General features: G+C 34.5%; 1 protein-coding gene and 1 non-coding gene across 2 annotated transcripts in view; one reads left to right on the forward strand and one right to left on the reverse strand.

The window, feature by feature from the left end:
- Positions 1–8,463, forward strand: part of LOC146141515 (uncharacterized) — a 44,308-nt gene extending 35,845 nt beyond the window's left edge. The window contains exons 17-22 of the mRNA XM_083390157.1: positions 1,785–1,877; positions 2,882–2,974; positions 5,627–5,708; positions 6,382–6,443; positions 6,855–6,984; positions 8,169–8,463. Coding sequence (XP_083246283.1) covers positions 1,785–1,877; positions 2,882–2,974; positions 5,627–5,708; positions 6,382–6,443; positions 6,855–6,984; positions 8,169–8,182 — 474 coding nt within the window. The 3' untranslated portion in view covers positions 8,183–8,463. The remainder of the gene's footprint in view (positions 1–1,784; positions 1,878–2,881; positions 2,975–5,626; positions 5,709–6,381; positions 6,444–6,854; positions 6,985–8,168) is intronic.
- A 12,150-nt stretch (positions 8,464–20,613) lies between these two features.
- Positions 20,614–20,688, reverse strand: Trnat-ggu (transfer RNA threonine (anticodon GGU)). Its single transcript has one exon. It is a non-coding gene; the product is annotated as a tRNA-Thr (tRNA).
- Positions 20,689–21,641: the final 953 nt, after the last annotated feature.

A 21,641-nucleotide genomic window follows, 5' to 3' on the forward strand; every position in this document is an offset into this window, starting at 1 on the left:
GCGGCAAGGTTAAATATGTGACCTTGGGATTGACCCTTTCTATACGTGACTAACTCTCGATATAACACCGGAATGTGATTGTTGTAACTTGTCTTTTTACCCAACTAATGGTGATCTTGAGATGATTTTTTTGAAGAATTGATCTGTAAACGTTGTCTGAAGTGAAAATGAATTTAGTTTACAGAGTGGGGGGGGGGGGGGGAACTATTTTAAAACAAATATTGCGATTCAAATGTTATAATGTAATTAAAACCAGGTTATGTCTTGGAGTATACCCCCCTTTATTTTTTTTTAACTTAAACGAGCTGATTTATTTTATTATTTTGATTTTTTCCACCTGTTGAAATCTGCCGAATAACGTGAGTATTTAAAGAATCATTCATAAAAGCTTAAAATCAATCTTTTTGTATGGACCTCCAACCTTATAACTATGAAGATTACTTTTTGACTTGTCATAACCGTTAAAATTTGTCAAAATTGTTTCCAGCTAAAATCTAATTTATTCCTTAGGCTTACAGGTCAAAAATTTTTAAATAAATTATTTTTAGTTAAAATTTCTAACTTTTTGGGTCAAAAGTTATCGCCCTCCTTGTTACCTTTTGGAATGCCGAACTGTTATTTGTGTGGTGGCAACTATTTTAATATATTTATCCACTTAAAGATTGGCACATGTGTTGAATCATTGTACTACTAATTTTTTCCTCTTTTTGGCTGTTAATATTCCATTTAAATAGTGTAGTAATCCAATTTAATACCGTTTAACACTTTGACATCTTCCTTAACCAGTTTTGCTTTGTATGTGATCACTCACTAAAGTATTCCTTTTAAGTATTGTGTTTTCACATTTATGCAACCCTTACAGCCATAAACAATGCACAGATTTCACTGCTTTAAATAGGATCCGGAATATTAATCAATAATAACGCGCTGATTTGTTTGGCATTTACAAGTAAAAAAAGGCTAAAAAACAGTTTGCATTTTGAGTTGGTCTGAACTTTCGAAAAGTCTTGACTTCAATTTGCAAAAAAAATGGACGTTTCAAGATTAGGTATTACGTCATTAGTATCAAATCATTTTTGCAAAGACTTGTCTAGGACTTAAGTTATTTTTCAAATGAATTGACTGGGTCTTAAGTCATTTTAAAATGACTGGTTTACAATACTGCTTTTTCCTGTTAAATAACACTCACCATGATAAATAAATTAAGAAAAACATATAAAAATGTTATTAGGGTACCTATGGCTTCCACGATAACTGACTATATGCTTGTATGTGTATGTATGAACCTTTGATGTGGTTATAACCAGGGATGCGAAGTTGACTAAAAATAACCCGAGTCTTTAGCTCAATGTGAGATTTAGTCGAGTCCCGAGTCGGGCTCCGACTTTACAGCATGTATTTCTCCCGCTTACGAAACTAAAATAACGTGGATATTCAGCAATCCACTCTTAGGGGAGTCATATAAGTCATTCACCCACAAAACATGGTTTGAAACTATTTCCTCTTTACGATTTACAGTTTGCGGCTTTACCAGAAAATTGTACATATAAGTTACAAAAATTTGTACGGCGCAAGTCGGACTTGGGACTCGGTTAGTTTTACGTAATCTTACTCGAGTCCCGAGTCCGACTCCAGCAAATTAACCGACTCTGTCGAGTAGCGAGTCCGACTCTGCAGCCCTGGTTTTAAGTACAAGGCAACGATTCTGTTGGCAATGTTGCAAGTGCAATTTTATGTCGTGTTATTTTTTTCAAGTTCTATTAATCGCCGTGTCTTATATTCAGGTGAAAATCTTCAACAAAAAGCTCAACGTCAACCAAGTTCAGTCAAAAGTGGGAAGTAAGGATAACCTGAAGCACACTCCAACCGGTGGTAAAGTAAGTGTACGGCATTAATTATGTATAGAGCGGATAAATTACGCCTGTAATTCTCAAGCCTATGGGTGCTGTGTATTTTTATTGAAGGAGCTGTGTTTTCTTATTAGGTTATTTATATTTTCAAAACACTGCAACTTTTTAGGCGGAAAAGTAATTAACCTGTTGGTGTTTTATTTTCAGTTAGTACGCCATTATTTACTTAGGCTGGATAAAGCGTTTTACTCAAAATACTTAAGTCCAATTGAGTCATTTGGCTAAAAGACATAAGTCAAGGCAATTCATTTTACCAAATCGACTTAAGTCAAGTCAAGTCAAGTCAAGTTATTTTACCAAATCGACTTAAGTCAAGTCAAGTCAAGTTATTTTAAAACAGTGACCTAAGTGCACTTAAGACAAGTCATCTTAAGACACTACAACACGAACTTGACTATGTGTTGCCCTTCTTGTGGATGTTCCAGGATTCCAACTCTTAGAGAAGAAATATACGTAACGTTGAAGAAGAAATATTATTGCAAGAAGAGCCGTGTTTTTTATTATGTCATTTATATTTTCAAAATAGTACAACTTTTTTAGGTCAAAGTTTTTATACTCGGTAATTTGGCATTTTACCTGACTTTTACTTAATTAATCGCTGCATACCAACTATAGCTTCATAAAAAAACTATTTTGCTTGAATTTACTCATGCTTAATGAACCCAAAGACTAAACCTTGTATCCAGAATTCACCACAGAGGTTGTTAGATTAAATAGGTCAATTTATAGAATATTTAACCTAAAAAGCGTTTGTGTTTAACCGTAATATTCGTTATTGTTAATAAAATTACGCCTTTTTGTATTAAATGCAGTGTTGTGGAGTGAACAGACTAAGTGATTGGATAATTAAAAGAAAAAAAAAATTTAGGATTTTTTGGGGGCAAAATTAAAAAATATTTTTAAGATCTTTTGCAAATTTGATTTTTTCTCTTATTCGTCAGTTGACCGGTTTGTTATTTTTTGCTTTTCAGGTGAAAATCTTCAATGAAAAACTTGACGTAACTGCTGTGTCTTCCAAAGTTGGCAGCACTGACAACCTGGGGCATACTCCTGGCGGCGGAAATGTAAGTTATAAACCAATTTCGTTCTTTAAAAATTAATCAGCGCTGGTCTAGAATTCTACCACATTTTCGTACGGGGTTTATATAGCTAGTTATTTGGGTTGGGGTGCGAGTTAGCGTTTGAGTTAACCCATTATAATGATACAAGTTCGTATCGAAACGTCTAACAAGATGACGTCTCTACTCGACCTTTTTGGCTTTGCAATTTATTATCAAGCTACAATACAGATCCTTACACATAGTGTACCTCAGTGATGCTGTATTTTGCCAACTTTAAATCTAAGTAAAATTAAGGTTAAATTAATGCTTAAGTCGTCAGGGGGTTAATATCCAATTGTATATTTGTACTTAACCATTTGGGTCTGAGTGGGTATACTATAAAAAGAGGACATATTTCTAAAACGGTTGGTTTTAGACGAAGATTGTCAGCCAAAGTCTTGATGTCTCTAACGCCCAGTCAAAAGTGGGCAGTAAAGACCTGATTGAACACAAACCGACTGGAGGCAATGTACGTTTAAAAGCATGGCCGCTCCTATTCATTGATTTCAAATCACAAAATCACCAAATGCACTGCGTTAATTTTTTGATTTTTCCCTGTAGACGCCAAAGTGATGATAACACTGGTCTGGACAAATAAAAAAAGTGCTGTTTACAAAAAGATGACTAATTTTGATTATAGTTTTAGAATGCTAATTGCAAAAAAGACCTCATTTTTTCTATCACGTTTTTTATTTTACCAAACCCAAGACATACTTATGATGATAAAGTGTTTGCATAGAGTAATAGTTACCGTACAGTATCAAATCTTACACCATCCTACCAATTTTGCAGAAGTACATTAGACCACTAGGTTATAAACAAGTCATTTTGAATTCACTTAGTAAGGTCATTTGCAAAAAAATAGGTCATTGACATAAAACGTTAAGCCATTAAAATTTACCGCTTTAGTTAACTGCGTTGCAATGAAGCATGGACAATTTTTAACAGTAATTTCAATGTCACCCTGGCCGAAATGACCGCGCTGCCAATTTTCAGAATAATATAGTATATAAAAAGTGACCAAAATTCTTATAAACATAAGACAATCCCTATAATCGTTAATAAGTACTATTCCGATTTATTAGTTTTTTTAAGCAATGCACGTTTTAGAAGCATGAACCAATTAAAGTATTTTAATGTCACCCACTATGAAATGCACTGTTTTGATTTATGTAGCAAACTAGGACGGGTATACGCGTATCCTTTCTAAAGGCTTCGTTTTTTGGTCCTCAACCTTTTCATCCCGTGACCGTTTAAACGCCATTTAAACCCAATTGCCCTTAAGAATAAAGCAAGACATGTAAATTTGAAGAAAGAGTATATGACCCATTTAAAACTGTAAACTTTTCAGCAGCTATAATATTACTAATCTACTTCTGAATGATATTTTAATGAAAACAATATATTCATTCTTAGTAAATACAGAGAGCACACTGAGCGCATTGTGACGTAATAATAAGATAGTGTACACTTCGTTCAAAGTTGGTCTCGCTTGCAAAAAATGCATTGTTTTGATTTGGAACATTTTTATCAGGCAAGAGCTGACAAATAAAAAATATTGTTTATATATTTTGATTATTATCAAATCGTGCCTCGCCCTATCACACTATCACTTGTTTTGCATGATTAACTGTCATTGCACAGAGAATTTTTGTTCAGCACTCAAATTCAGTTGAACACTATAAAATGCTGTTTTCATTTGTGGCTTTTTGTTATTTTCCACCTTTTTTGTTATTTTCCACCTTTTTTGTTATTTTCCATACTTTTCCATTTTAAAACATTGGATCTGGCAATGTTTAATACGGAAACAGAATTTTTACTTGTTTTTCAACAGATTTTTTTTAGCAAAATTTTTCAACAATTTTTATTTTGTTTTTCAATTTTAAAATTGAAAATGGTCGTCCGTTTTTAATTACTAGCTTACGCTTCAGGTTTTTTTTAAAGTTTAAAATAAAATATTTTAGAGCATGTTAGACGTAGTTTGTAGCTAATGAATGCAAATCGTTTCAGCAAAACAGGAAAAGTTTACCTCGGACATTATTGCTGTATTTGTAAGCGGTTTAGTTTAGCGGCCGTACAGCTTCAAGAAAATTACTCCTTCAAGAAAATCCTATTAAAGGACCAACGACATAATAAAGCCGAATACGCTGTGATATCTATTATACGCATTAAGACTTAAAACCGTCGGAACAAGACCTAAACCTGTTGGAATAATAGCTAAATTCACCAGAATAATGCCTAAATGGCTAAAATAACGCCTGAAAATGTAGATAGAGGGTATGGGACCGCCGGTCTGGCACCGGTCGTTTTGGTGTCGACGTTTGGGCGTCCTAATTTAAACGGTGCCGCTGTTTTGGCCCAGGACTAACTGTCCTGTTTGGGGGTCGGTGGGTAATGGGTGCGGGTTAGAATTTGAGTAAGTGTTACATTTTAGGGATGGGGCATTATTCTGGTCGTTTAGGTCGTATTCCGAATTTAGAGCTTATTAAGGACTTATACCATCTTTTAGTGTTCTTGATTCACACCTTTACGTTATTCTAATTTCGGTCTTATTGCTGGAGTCCATTTCCACTAACCCTACTAGCTTGTACCTTATGTAATACTGGGCATTCGCAGGTGAAAATTACAAACAAGGCCAAGGATTTCTCCAAAGTTGGATCAAAATGCGGCTCTCTGGACAACGCAAGGCACAAGCCAAGTAAGTGGGCGAAGATGCTGATTTAAATGCAATACTTAAACTGTTGCTACCAGGCATAGTAATAATAACAAAAAAAACAGCTCCTCTGGTAATTGTAATTGTTAACCAACGTTTCGGCAACTTATGCAAGTCGCCTTCGACGAAGATTGAAATATTTTCTTGTTGATAATAATAATTGCGAGATTTCTCCATTAGGTATTTGTTTTTTGATGCATTTGAATTTATTTGCATATTGCATATAGTCTTTGTTTAAACTCTATGTCAATGCCAAACACAAACAAATGATAACTTGGTCTCAATACGTTTTTTTTGATAATTTTTACAGGGTTTCCACAAAAGTTTTTATTAAACCCTATGTTTATCCAAAATGCTTAGAGTAGGCCTCGAATCATATTCAAAACATGTCGAAATAAACCGATTTCACTTCAGATCTTTGCAAACCAAAAACGGTTTTCAAAAGTCTGTGCATGGCTTATAATTTATTTCATAACGTGTGGTAACCCTGTGTTTGGCATGGTGCAAAAAAGTAAAATTCTGGTGTACTTCTGGTGTTTATTTATGTGTTCATTAACACTCAATTTTACCCGTTTAAAAGTTCCTTATTTTTATTAAACGCTAAACATGCAAAAAATAGATGTAATTTGTTGTGTGTGACTGAATGTGTTTTTAACAGAAGGAGGAAATGTCCAGATATTCGATGAGAAACCGGTCTTTAAAGATCTCGCCCAATCCAAGGTAAATTATCAAAAATCGACGTTTTTCCATTCTTTGTGTTCCTTGTAAAAAAAACTTAAACACGGCAATGTACTGTTTTAAAAATATGTTTAAATTGTAGTGGAACACTATTTTGGTTTTCCAGCGAAATAAAAATGTCTACTTTAAACGTTCCGATTAATCTATTTTCGTTATTTAAATATTATAATGACTTCGTTTGGAATCGTTATCGGTATAAAATGTCAAGTATCGGAAATCCCTAATTTTTGAGTTTAAATTATTTTTTTGCTTGTTCGAGCATACCAATGACGTCATTTGGTATCGGATCAATTTGCGATACTTTTGCTCAAATATCGTTTATCGCTATCGGAATAAAGTATCGGACACCCAACAACAGCACGTGTTAATTCTTGCCTCTTCGTTTTTTTTTAGATCGGGTCTCTCGAAAACGCGACACACACACCGGGAGGTGGTAATGTAGCGATTCTGAACGAACATCTCGAATTTCGCGATAGAGCGGCTGCAAGAACCGACAGTGGAGTTCACATGTCTTCCTCTACTTGTAAGTTAAGTTATTTTGATGTAATTAATGCAAAAACGGGCTTAACAGGCGCTAGACCTTTTTTAGATTTGAAACGCAATTTTTTTTTTGAGTTGGGAAATTTTATATTTGATTTATTAGACCTAAATTTTTTTTAGATTTACCGCGATTTCAGGCGCTAGAATAGTTTTAGATTTGGAACTCAATTTTTTTAGAATGGGAAAATTTTATATTTGATTTGTTGGACCGAGATTTTTTATACACAACTTTAATAGTTTGGATTTGGACATTCTGGCTATATGATTAATTCTAGAAATATAGGCAATATGCCGAGTGGTAGTATCGGTACTCGTCCGATACTGGACTGGTATCGGTGCCGATCCGAAAAATAAAAAATATTTGGTGCATCACAGCCACCATGTTTTGGAAAACATTACTTTTTATTATATATCACACTAAAATTAAACAAAAATATTTTTAAAGCAATAGCAACTTTGTCCTATTAACCTGAAAACCATTACCATTTTATTTTGATCATTTTAGAATAATAATGACGTCATTTTGTATGGACTCGCGGCATTTTTTGACCAAAATTTCCGGTAATGGGATCGGAATAAAAACCAGGTTTTGGATATCGCTAAAGTATTTTTAATATACTAAATGCAATCTATTTGATTTGGCCAAGTAAAAGGTTGTCTTTACTATACGTATGATTCTTAGCACAGGGTTACCCCAAAGTCTTTTAATTTATTGGCGTTTTTTAAAAGTGTCTAAATAGTATTTAATTTTCTATGTTTAGGTCAAGTCAAATTATGAAATAACATTTTTAACTATTTGTTATTATATTGGCCATAGCATTTACACTATTTTTTTTTTTTGAATTATATTCAAAAAAAGTCGTGCAATCCAATTTTAGGTCTTTAAAAAACCTACTGATTTTCTTCAAAAATCTTTTGAACGTCTTATTTATTCATGAAATTATTTTTGATTGTCGAATTTTTTTGGAACCGTGTAGTTGTAGTGAATAGTAAAAAAATTAGCCAAAATGGTTAATTAAACTATGCCAATTATGTGAGCAAGGTTTTTTAGTTATTATCAACATTTCTCATCTTATTTAAAAAAGTAAAAATGATAGCCTAAAAAACTAAACTAAAGAGTGCGTGATTTAAAAAAAATTAAACCACTTTTTTTGCATTTATTTTCAGCTTCTGAAACGTGAACAAATTTCCGCTAGTGGCGTCGCGGAGAAGAAACAACGAAGTTTTTTTCGCCAACTTTTCTTTGTATATTTGGCCAAGTAGATGCCGCACTGCTAGTTTTTATTTCTTTATACGCGGTACATTCGCTAACGAATTGATTTTACGCCGTAGATTTGTGTATTGTGTAGTTTTACCTTCGCTCGACGCTTTTTTAAAGTTTGGTATTGATCAGATGAAAAGAAACCACCGTTTTAAAGTAACCCGTTATCTGTAATATCTTGGTAATGTGATTTTACCAGTTTCAAGGCTTTTGAATAAATTCTTCAAGTTTTTGTCGAAATCTTAAAAGTAGTAAATTAGTTTCAAATGAGGTTAATATAAGCGTCAATATATTGCCAAAAATATATTAAACCAAAATATTCATTTCTTTACCTTCTGTAAGAATTTTATGGAAATCCGCTACCAATTTTACATTTCAAAAGAGGTGAATATAAATGTTAGTATATTGCAAAAAAAATGAACAAAACCGATTTGTTGACATATATTTCCATTCTTTACTGTAATGAATTTTTTTTAACCGTAGCCTGCTTACCTTATTATTATCAAACTCATCTGCTAAATATCCTTCATTTTTCATATTCAATTTGCAAGGTATGACCATCAAAGCTCATACAGAAGTAGGTATCATTTATGACCATTGACCATGTTGAAAATGAACAAAGATTTATTCGAAACGTTCAAAATGCTTCCCACTTTTGTACAGGCTTTGACATTTTACTACGTCTTACTACAACCTCCAACCAATATTTGCTCCATAGGTATGACTGTTTTTCAATTTCGAAATATTAAAAAGTACATTTGTAAATTCTTACCTCATTTTTACGGAATTCTATTTTTGGGTAACAATTAAGAGCAACACGAAATGTAACGTATGGCAAAAACGCCATTATTAAAATAGTTGAAATGTTAGCGAAGTCAATCTCAATGAACTTTCTCGAATATCTAAAATACCTTTGTCAATATTGTGGAATATTTTTCTGGAAACCCATAACCACTTAAAATTTCTGTGCGAACGGCCTTTTTCTAAACAAATTTTTTCGTGCTGTTTTTGTCGCTTATTTCTACTTATGAAACAGGTGTAAACATTTGTCATCAATCTTTCAAAGAGCTTTATGCATTTTCATACATGTTTTAACGCTTTCATATTTTTATCAACCATAAAACTAATTTCCACGCGCAAAATTAAGATTTTGAATGCTTTTTCAAAATACTTGCCAGGCAGTCCCTTTCATCGAAGTCTTCATGGAAAAAAACGCTTTTATGACAAACTTTTACAATCGTATGCTTTTACTCACGGCAGCGCTGTTTTTGTATTGCATTGATTTCTGTAGAAAGCTGCTTAGTACTTGTAGTGAAAATTCCACGTTCATTTTAATGTTTTGATTTTGTTATGTCATAGCGATGCACAAAATTGCGCAGCAAAAACGCGGAGTTTCAGCTGGTACCTTTTGCTCTAGTAACATTTTTTAACCTCAAACTTTTTGCTACTATAAAAATTTACACAAAAAGCGTAGATGCTGTAAAATTCATTTTGCACATTGTTTTCCACTCTGATAAAAATTCCATTTCGCTTTCAAAATGATTTTACTTAAAAACTCCCGTGGCCAATAGATAATTTTGAACTAGTAGCAAATATTGATGCCCGATAATATCGGATCGGCACCGATACCCCGATGCCAATTTGTTTAATATCGTTTGCCGATACTAAATTGATATGATGATTTCAGCTGTGATTTACAAACCACCACAACTCATTTTACCTTAAAAGTTTTTCAAGTATTAAATATTCAACAGGAGGCAGCTACTTTTTTACACCAAGCATTTTTTAGCCAATTAACCTGGAAAACGTTATCAATGTACGTTTCAATTTTAAGTTTTTGCTTATTTGACCTTAGGAATGACGTCATTTGATATCGGATTGCGATACTTGTGCTAAAATTATCGGACATACCTAGTAGCAATACTCGTAATTATATAATTAAAATATAGAAATTCATTATGCCAGTGCTTTTCAACCTTTAAAAAATTTTCATCCGCACTTTTTTATTTCGGAAAATTTCCATCCGCGCGAAACAAGCGCAGTAAGTTTCCAACCTTTAGTTTTATTTGTGAAATAACAATGAATGGGTTTGTGTATTAGCTAAAGCTGCAATAAACCACTATGCGAGACTATATTACTGTACCTGTGACGCACAAGTGGGCACACCATCTTATTTAATTACTGTATTACACATAATGAAAGAAAACATAATGCACCATTTTCATCCGCACATTCATCCGCACAACGTTTGTCATCCGCACTACTTTTTTTTCATCCGCACAAGTGCGTACCATCCCACGGGTTGAAAAGCACTGCATTATATGATTCTATTTTCTTGTTTGTTAATTGGTAAATCTTTATAGGTTTTAGAATCTATTGTTTAAAGACGGTTTATATATAAGATTACAGTTACTTTTCCCCATCAAATGTTTCTCAAAACTAGTATATTTTTAGTCCCAATCCCCCCTTCCCTAAATCAAATCAACTTTCATGACAATCCTATATTTTATTAAAACTACATTGATTTATATTTGTTTTATACTGAAGCAAAACATTTTATCTATATATACGTTTTATGTCGTTTTGTAGCAATATTTTAGGGTGAGCTAATAAAGCTAGTAGTTTTTATCAACGGTTTAAAATTCAAAGCGTATTAATTTGTCGCTTAGACGTATTTTAACCTAACCAACCCTGTAGCTTTTTTTGCCAACTTTACCATTCATGTGTGGAGTTTTGTGCCAGATTTTAAGGCTGTATTAAATCCGTTCAAAGATAATTTTTTACGTCGAGTTATTTTTACTGTTGCTTTGTGTATCGTTCAAGCTGTTGAGAATAAACATTGGTTACTGCTATACAATTATATGTGCTTTAAGTCATTATTAATCCAGCAATAACGCTTAAGCTATGTTACCGCGTGCTAGGCTAGTCTTTACTTGTTTTGCTCATCAAAGATACAAGACAATAAATGTCAGTGGTTATGAGTAGGGAGATTATTTTTTGACTCGTCAAGAAAAGTCCAAAATTTGTCAGAATCGAATAAAAATACACATAAATCGTTTACGAAATTAGAAAAAAACATAGTAAGCTCTTTGTTAGACTGCTAGACTAGTCTTTACTCGTTTTGCTCATTAAAGAGACTCTTTAAAAGTAAGCCGAACTGGTATTTTTGTTGTCTTTGTATACTTGCCACTCTATAAATATAAAATATAGTAAATGTCAGTGTGGTTATTCATTAATGGCCTGACTTACGTGTACTTTTAGATCAGGGGTCGGCAACCTTTTTTGCACTGCGGACCGGTTTAAAACTAAAATTTTGTCGCGGACCGGCCTTAAAAAAACAAATACTGTTTAGGAAAGGAAATTTAATGCAAACTTTATGCTTGTTTAGTCGCAAAGAGGTTCTCCCATCTAGGAATTATTGAACTTGCTGAAACCCGCGGGCGGTATCCAGCCAAACAATTTAATTTAACCCATATAATAATGTATGATATCATTTTTGACCAGTACTTACACGACACTTTTAATAGCCTATCGCAATATAAAAACGAAAAAATAATGGCAATATGAAAAAGTATGCTTTTACTCACGGCAGCGCTGTTTTTGTATTGCATTGATTTCTGTAGAAAGCTGCTTAGTACTTGTAGTGAAAATTCCACGTTCATTTTAATGTTTTGATTTTGTTATGTCATAGCGATGCACAAAATTGCGCAGCAAAAACGCGGAGTTTCAGCTGGTACCTTTTGCTCTAGTAACATTTTTTAACCTCAAACTTTTTGCTACTATAAAAATTTACACAAAAAGCGTAGATGCTGTAAAATTCATTTTGCACATTGTTTTCCACTCTGATAAAAATTCCATTTCGCTTTCAAAATGATTTTACTTAAAAACTCCCGTGGCCAATAGATAATTTTGAACTAGTAGCAAATATTGATGCCCGATAATATCGGATCGGCACCGATACCCCGATGCCAATTTGTTTAATATCGTTTGCCGATACTAAATTGATATGATGATTTCAGCTGTGATTTACAAACCACCACAACTCATTTTACCTTAAAAGTTTTTCAAGTATTAAATATTCAACAGGAGGCAGCTACTTTTTTACACCAAGCATTTTTTAGCCAATTAACCTGGAAAACGTTATCAATGTACGTTTCAATTTTAAGTTTTTGCTTATTTGACCTTAGGAATGACGTCATTTGATATCGGATTGCGATACTTGTGCTAAAATTATCGGACATACCTAGTAGCAATACTCGTAATTATATAATTAAAATATAGAAATTCATTATGCCAGTGCTTTTCAACCTTTAAAAAATTTTCATCCGCACTTTTTTATTTCGGAAAATTTCCATCCGCGCGAAACAAGCGCAGTAAGTTTCCAACCTTTAGTTTTATTTGTGAAATAACAATGAATGGGTTTGTGTATTAGCTAAAGCTGCAATAAACCACTATGCGAGACTATATTACTGTACCTGTGACGCACAAGTGGGCACACCATCTTATTTAATTACTGTATTACACATAATGAAAGAAAACATAATGCACCATTTTCATCCGCACATTCATCCGCACAACGTTTGTCATCCGCACTACTTTTTTTTCATCCGCACAAGTGCGTACCATCCCACGGGTTGAAAAGCACTGCATTATATGATTCTATTTTCTTGTTTGTTAATTGGTAAATCTTTATAGGTTTTAGAATCTATTGTTTAAAGACGGTTTATATATAAGATTACAGTTACTTTTCCCCATCAAATGTTTCTCAAAACTAGTATATTTTTAGTCCCAATCCCCCCTTCCCTAAATCAAATCAACTTTCATGACAATCCTATATTTTATTAAAACTACATTGATTTATATTTGTTTTATACTGAAGCAAAAAATTTTATCTATATATACGTTTTATGTCGTTTTGTAGCAATATTTTAGGGTGAGCTAATAAAGCTAGTAGTTTTTATCAACGGTTTAAAATTCAAAGCGTATTAATTTGTCGCTTAGACGTATTTTAACCTAACCAACCCTGTAGCTTTTTTTGCCAACTTTACCATTCATGTGTGGAGTTTTGTGCCAGATTTTAAGGCTGTATTAAATCCGTTCAAAGATAATTTTTTACGTCGAGTTATTTTTACTGTTGCTTTGTGTATCGTTCAAGCTGTTGAGAATAAACATTGGTTACTGCTATACAATTATATGTGCTTTAAGTCATTATTAATCCAGCAATAACGCTTAAGCTATGTTACCGCGTGCTAGGCTAGTCTTTACTTGTTTTGCTCATCAAAGATACAAGACAATAAATGTCAGTGGTTATGAGTAGGGAGATTATTTTTTGACTCGTCAAGAAAAGTCCAAAATTTGTCAGAATCGAATAAAAATACACATAAATCGTTTACGAAATTAGAAAAAAACATAGTAAGCTCTTTGTTAGACTGCTAGACTAGTCTTTACTCGTTTTGCTCATTAAAGAGACTCTTTAAAAGTAAGCCGAACTGGTATTTTTGTTGTCTTTGTATACTTGCCACTCTATAAATATAAAATATAGTAAATGTCAGTGTGGTTATTCATTAATGGCCTGACTTACGTGTACTTTTAGATCAGGGGTCGGCAACCTTTTTTGCACTGCGGACCGGTTTAAAACTAAAATTTTGTCGCGGACCGGCCTTAAAAAAACAAATACTGTTTAGGAAAGGAAATTTAATGCAAACTTTATGCTTGTTTAGTCGCAAAGAGGTTCTCCCATCTAGGAATTATTGAACTTGCTGAAACCCGCGGGCGGTATCCAGCCAAACAATTTAATTTAACCCATATAATAATGTATGATATCATTTTTGACCAGTACTTACACGACACTTTTAATAGCCTATCGCAATATAAAAACGAAAAAATAATGGCAATATGAAAAAGTACGAACCACAAACCGACACCTGAAAATTATTGGATAGACAGACGTACAAGGCTTACCAAAATTGCTTTTTTGACAACAAAAATCATTTTTTAACGTGGTTGATGTCAGAAAATCCATTAGGTTTTTTTTTTGTCATTTGTATAGATTCTAAAACTATAGAGTCTAAGCTAGATAATACACATACGTTTTTTCGAAACCTTTCCTGCCTAAATATAAAATAATAAATTATTTCATTATGCGACATAGTTTATACAATATTGTTTGCATGAAGTTCTATTGCACTTTAAGGTGAGCACACTTAATATTAAAACCCATGATATTTTGGCCCATTTTTTGATATATTGTAAGTACTAGAAGTTAGAATTTGTAATAAAATATGCATTACGGATGTTGTGAACGTGCTATGTAACTCATATGGCCACAACACAATAGTTGCTTTGAACCTCACGAGAGCTTGATACTAATTGTGATTTTTTGTTAGACCAATCAACAACGGAGTAGTATAGGATATATTGAAACGAAGGTAAATGTGTTTTAAATATAAAAATGCATTTAATTATTTTTGACTTATTACCAGGTTGTTACGTACAGTTCGTGTTTAAACAAAATTTTTAATCTGACAACCCTACTACGGGCCGGTAACCAACTCCTCCGGCGTTTGCCGACCACTTCTTTAGATGACTCTTTAAAGGTAAGCAGAACTGGTCATTTTGTTGTCATTACACTTGCCAGTCGCTATAAGATTTGCACTTTTGAACTAGATAATTCAATTTAATGAAATAAAGCAAAATGCGACGTAGTGTTTTCAGAGATTTAGTCACTTTTTTATGGTTAGTTTTGTCTAGCCGTATGGTCACTTTCAGATTAGGCTGTCTTTTTCCTGTAGGCCAACAGACCTGCGTAAACCGTTATGTTACGTAAAAAAACTTTCTATATACCAGTGGTTCTTAACCTTTCATGCCTCGTGCCCCCCTTCGAATGGATTTTAATCCTCGTGGCCCCCCTCGATTTGAAAAAATAGCTAGAATTGTGTTTAACGTGTTTTCACTTATTCTATTTCACAGCGTTAATAAAAAAACACTTCGATTAAACGAAAGCCTACGAATAAATACACAAAAATCCGAAATCGGGTAACGTCGCTTTCTGGTCAAATCGTATTCTTTAGGCAGAAAACATCGGCGGCATCATTCCCTCTTCGGGGATGCTATTTATCGCGATGATTTTTAAGTTTTGAGGGTAGTAATGACGCCTTTGAAATCACCACCGAGCAGTGCAGACACTGTGCACAATTATGGCCGTCTCGTTTAACTTTTGTGAAGCAAAAGAGACGTAACTGTCGCACCATTTGCGAACTTTCGACATTTGATAACACAAAACCTTCTTAAAGCTTTGTGTAAAAACGTATTTTTAATAGTAAACCTCTGAAAATATGTGCAATTCAACTATTCTTCGTTCTGTTAAGCTTGCTTTGACCACTTAACACAATTAATTTTACCACAAAATTTAATCAATGGAACAACATCAAATCTATCTCTACGAGCTAAAATGGTAATATCGTTATTTGACGTTTTGTGAAGAAAATGTTAAACTTGCTTGTATTAGTTTTGCTATCATTCTAGGTTTTCAAACTAATTAAAATGCTGGTTATACATCAAAGAAAAACTGAGTAAACTAGAAAAACACAAATGTAGGTTATGTGTGACGTAACAATTTTGGCAATTAGGCGAGCAGATAAAGACTTGCAAGCTTGACGCCGACTGTTGCAAAACTTCTCCCGAATAGCAGGTAGTAACATGTGAGAAAAAATACGTTATAATAGGTTTTGACACTACAAGTTTGAGTTTAACTAAAAAATTAAAAATAGTGACACGGGTTTTGCAATACCACTACATTGCTACAGACGTATGCTCGTGCCTCCCCAATGACAGCTCCTCCATGGCCCCACCGGGGGGGAGGGGTGGCGAGGGCCACGGCCACGGTTGAGAAACCCTGCTCTATACGAACATTTCCATGACCATTAGAGTGTGTAATTATTAACCAATTCAGTAATGATTTACCTATACGTATTATTCCTTAAACCTAATTATGTAGGCTAAACGTGATGTAATATTGTGGCACGATTGCAGGATTATATCATGTTGCAATACGCAACATTACCCGAGTTCAGTAACACTTGGGGGTAGGCAACCTTATTCGGCTCGCAGGCCAGATACGGCCCGCCAAGCAAATCTTATTTTACAAACTGGGCCCTCGACCTATTTTACAAACTGAGCACGATGCTATTCCTTACATTTTTTGTTTTTTTTTAGCTATAAGTAAAAGCAAAAGTTTTTGACGCTTTGTTCAAATCTTGTTCCTGCATCGAATGTAACATGTAGTTTCGACCCATTTCCAAATACAAAATAGCATACCCATAGTGTTATCCCTGATTAACAGTTATTGCGGTTGTTATAATAAGATGCGTAAAGTATACACAGTTAAATTTTAACGGCCCGCAGAAACCTTTCTGGTTTGGTTTTGGCCCGCGACTAGAAAAAGGTTGCTTCACAGCATTATACTACAGTAATGGAAATAAAGATTTATGGTGTTCTATAAACTTCATTATAATTTAAACAGAATAACAAAACTGAATAAATAAATCTGAAAATGAAGCCACCGAGCTAGACCTCTTCTATTTTTCACACTTTCAGCTCAGATCTTTTCGTTTCGGCGTTGGCAAATATGACGTCACCGGCCGATGTGGCGAGTGGTTAATATTATTTCGAAGTGGGCACTTGAAAAAAGGGGCGCAATTTAAAATTTATCGATACTTGAGACGAGTCAACCGGTTTGCGAGCGCACGCGTTAAAAAACCGCCGATAAATATTCATTGAAGAAAAGTAACTGTCGTGAAAGGTACTCTGGAAATTTTCTTGTATTTTAAGCTTTTCAACTTTAGACTTGTGGTTAAATACGGAATATTAAAGCCAATGCAGAAGTTTAAGTTAAAATTCGTTACCTGTGTATCGTTGCAAATGGATATTTGGGCGTACACGCTATGATATACTTCTATATAGGCTGGCTCTTATCCCAATGCTGCAACATAATGTTCTGAACAAGCTATTAAACTGCGGCCTTGCAGTTAAATGCGGAATATGAAAGCCAATGCAAAAGTTGAATTTCGTGACCGGCGTACTGCTGCAAATGAATACATGTTGTTCAAACCATACAGGCTGTTAGATACTTCTGAAAAGTTGGCAAGTCTTGGACAACTTGGTAATTCTAAGGGAACACTATGCACTGATATGTAATGTAGCTTGATAATGAATTACAAAGCCATAAAGGTCGCACGCCAGACCCGGACTCGGGGTTTTTAACGTAATCTTATTCGAGGTCCCAGTCACTAGTTTGACTCCGCAGCCCTGGTTCTAACTATTGCGTTCGTGAGGACCAATTGTTTAATTTAAAACCTGCCAAAACAGTCATAGGCGTAGCCAGGGGCCCCCCCCAAAGCCAGGGCCCCCCCCAAAAAAGCCAGGGGGGCCCCCAAAAAAAATTTATAAATATTTTACTCTTAATCATTTTTTTGTAGCATTTATGAGCAGTACCACAACATTTGATCACAGGCATGCCACACCTTCAATTGTCATGCATTGTTACGTCACAAACGATGTAGTTAATGTAACATTTACTATACATTAATGTAGTTTTACTACTTTCAGACAGTTTTTGCTTATTGACTGTTTTTTGAGTATTGCGTTAACACTCAGTCAGTTGCTGCTCGAAACGGTTTGCTAGCATTGTTATTTGTGTTCGTTACGGCAGTTAATACAATGGTAAAAGCTAAACAAAAAATTCCAACTTTTTGCCCCCCCCAAATAAATTTTTGGCTGGCTACGCCACTGAAAAGTGTTTTACCAACCTATAGGTCGCCACCAATTTGGGGTCGCCGTTTAATTTTGTTAGGTCGTCGACTGCAGTATAGTTTATTTAGTTGACTTGTTCACGATTTCGCCAATACTAGATGAAATTAAGGAAGCAATGCGAAAACATTACTCATATTCATTAGATTCCCACTTATTTATTTTAAACTAAACTCTCATGTTTTGTTCGCTTGCAGAAAGTTCACTAAATAAAATTTTGCCGCGAAATCTTCGCCGTTATGTTTACGTTTAGTATTTGGGTCGCTACGATATAAGGTTGAAGCGCTGTCGTATAGTATTGGCCTAACGGTTTAATTTTGACTTTATGACTAACTTTGCTTATTGAGGTAAAGGTTTGACATAGGGCAAAATTGTTACCTGTTTTGGCATAATGAAAGGCAGATTTCTGTAAGTACAACAAGTATTTATATTTTTCGGGTGTACTTTTAGGCTGTAACATCGCCAGTAGGGGTTGGTGTAAACTTCACTATAAGGCGCATTTTTTCAATTTTCGTTTTTTCTTTCGTGTTTTGATTTCGTGTGTAATGAGTTACAAGTTACTTGGCCCTAATATTTAGTCCAAAAGTTACAAATGCAACCCAGGGAAAGTTGAAGTTTATTTTATTTTTTGAGCAATCCTATCTCAGATGCTACGGAGTCGGGTAAACACTGAAGTTTTTGTAATTTCCCAAAATAGAAATAACATTTCGTATAATTATATCCATTATTTCGTGAAGTGCATTTGCACTTGCAGTACTTTGAAATACATCTTAGCACATTTGTGATTAATATACAAAGTGCACCTTGTATTACTTTGCACATATGTGTGAGTTATATATAACCATCACCCCATTATAAGACAGGGTTGTATATGCGAGTGCTACGGGTGCTTCTGAACCCCGAAACATGTAATTTGCTTTTTTTGTGTTTCACAGTCAATTTATCCCCTTAACCCAATAATTTTACCCCCACACGCCCACAACTGCTGGTGAAAAGTTATCGCACGTAGCTTTCGTAAGTTGTTTTGTAATCTATTTCCTTAAATGCGTCCCAAAACATTGGGGTCTGCAATGTTGGTCACAGCGAAGTGGTGGACTGTTGATAAGGAATGCACGGCGTACCAAACAACATCATTAATATGTTCAAATAAAAAAAAAGTCTGAAGCATTTTTAGATTAATTAAGATACTTTCCCAGCCCGAAACAACCGCAATTTTTCTTCAACTCCTTTACCTGTACGACGTGGCTCTACCACCCTGAGCTTCGCTCTTTTTGTGCCGCTTAGTAAAAGGTTTGAAAAGCTTCCATAAAATATTGGCCTATTGGTCTAATTGTAACTTTATTCTTAACTTTACTTGTAAAGGTGAACCAGCTTACTTTAATGTAAATGATGTGGCTTAATTGCTCTTCCACAATCGGGAGGAACAACATTCCTCACTCCATCAGCGTCCACCCCCACTCTTGCGTGGGACGGAGCAAGGAACCCACCTATCTGGCCAGGTTCCGGGCCGAATATGGTTCCACCGGTTCCACGGGGGCCGCGGGGGGCAGTACCTCCCTCCTAAACAGCGTGGCGGCCAGTGTAGCGGTTCGAAGGAACGCTGTGGAACTCAAGTTCTTAGAGTCGGCACTTTCCGCTTTAAAGTTAAAGGAAAAGAGAGCTCTTCGCAATTTGGAAAGCGAGATGCGAAAATACCGTGCCGACCTGGATAAATTGCCGGTAAGTTCTTTTAATTATTATAATAGTTTTATTTTTGCAATTATAAGTTTTGTTTGAAATCAAAAGTTGTAATTTTGCTGATTAAAAGTTTTGTTTTACCATTAAAAGTTTTATTTTGGCTATTATAAAGAATTATTCGCTATTAAAAGTTTTAATTTTGCGATTTTGTCCTATATTCGATTTTGTTATTCTCCAATCGGGCGCTTAAATTTTTTTTGCTTCGCGCGGATATTAGAATGTGAATAAAACTTTTTTTTTTTGATAAAAAATGCGAATGAGACTTTATGATTTTTCTATTCAAGTTCGACAAATGTGCTTGACATTACTTATTAGGAATGCTCATTAGGACTTGTTTTTAATGGTTGTTCTTTAGCTTTGCTTTCTTCCGTTTTTATTACACCAAACAACAAAATAGAACAAAAAAAGGCGAGAACTAAAAATAGCACCTATCAAGAAGCGACAGGTTGGGCTAAAGGCCAGCTCACTTAACTTTATGAATTTAAAGCACAGATATACAGTGTTTTATCGACTTGATCATAAATAACAACATAGAAAGCGTCGGTAATGTCTTTGCATACTAACAACGGTATATAACGAAGCGTGCACATAACAGCAAGCAATTCAACAAATCATTGTCAACACCAGTTCCAAACAGGAGAGTTACAGGGTCGTTTTTTAAGGAAAAAACGGGATGATTTGTAAGAACATTAAACGTTTTAAAAAGATCCAATATATAATTCCTACCAATAGTACACCGAAAGCCATTGCAGACTCACCGGATCTGTCGCTCAATTAATGCAAGCAGGGCAGGCGAGAAAAACAACCAGCCTGCAGTGAGGTTTGAACTCACGGCCTCCGGCCATACCGGGACCGTTGCTCTATCAACTGAGCTATGCAGGTTCAGAGGGGAGCGAGTCTAAAAACAACCGCCAATGCTTGCCACAGTCAGTTCGTACAAGCAACTTTATATTGACGTGGATCTACAGTACCACATTCATTGAATTTTTCCAAATAGCTTTCAATATGTTGACAATTATAAAATATAGGTACGTTCTCTTACCGCCAAAATATCTCAGGACCTCGACACCATAGCGCCGCCAGTGGTAAACGACGAAGTTGTTTTGAAGAGAATCGGAAAGAACAGAAAGCTGAAGGTACGGATTAAGAAACCATCGCAAGGAGATTCGATCGTGAATAACGTTTCCCGGTAAGAAAAAATCTTTGTCATTTTTTTTCTTTTAGCAGACGAAAGATACGTTGCTCAACTTTAAACAATAAAATTCAAAGTTAAAAAAAACGAGTGATACCAGGATCAGACATTTTTTAAAGGAAGATATATTTCTCCTACATTGGGATCGTCGGTTCTTTTAAGTAAATTAAAATACATTATACATATAGCAAAGTAATAACAAAATTAATATAAATATGAAAGCAGTATAGATTAAGTAAAAACAAACCATCAGGTTGTCAGAAGAAAACTATGGCTTTCTAAAATGTGATAAAGGCAAGCAGCGCCGCTTATAAAAGGCAACATGATGTGACATTTGACAGCAACAACATTCGATTTGAAAACTGTAAAGATACGGACTTTTATTGCCAAACCTTAGTAACTTTTTTCCGCAGAAACTTATCAAACATAAAATAGTTTAATATTTTTTGTTGTTTCTTTCGTTTCCGCTGTATTCCTTATAATTTTTGTAACCAGTTTTGTTTTTATATTAAACGAAAACAGATCCTCTGGTAATCGTAATTCTTAATCAACGTTTCGGCAACACATGCAAGTCGCCTTCTTCAGGGTGAATGACACCGAACGCTCGTAGTACAATTTAGGGAAAACCACATAAGAAAAAATA

The sequence above is a fragment of the Ascidiella aspersa genome, chromosome 5 (assembly GCF_963924565.1).
Source record: "Ascidiella aspersa chromosome 5, kaAscAspe10.2, whole genome shotgun sequence".
Classification (NCBI taxonomy): Eukaryota; Metazoa; Chordata; class Ascidiacea; order Phlebobranchia; family Ascidiidae; genus Ascidiella; species Ascidiella aspersa.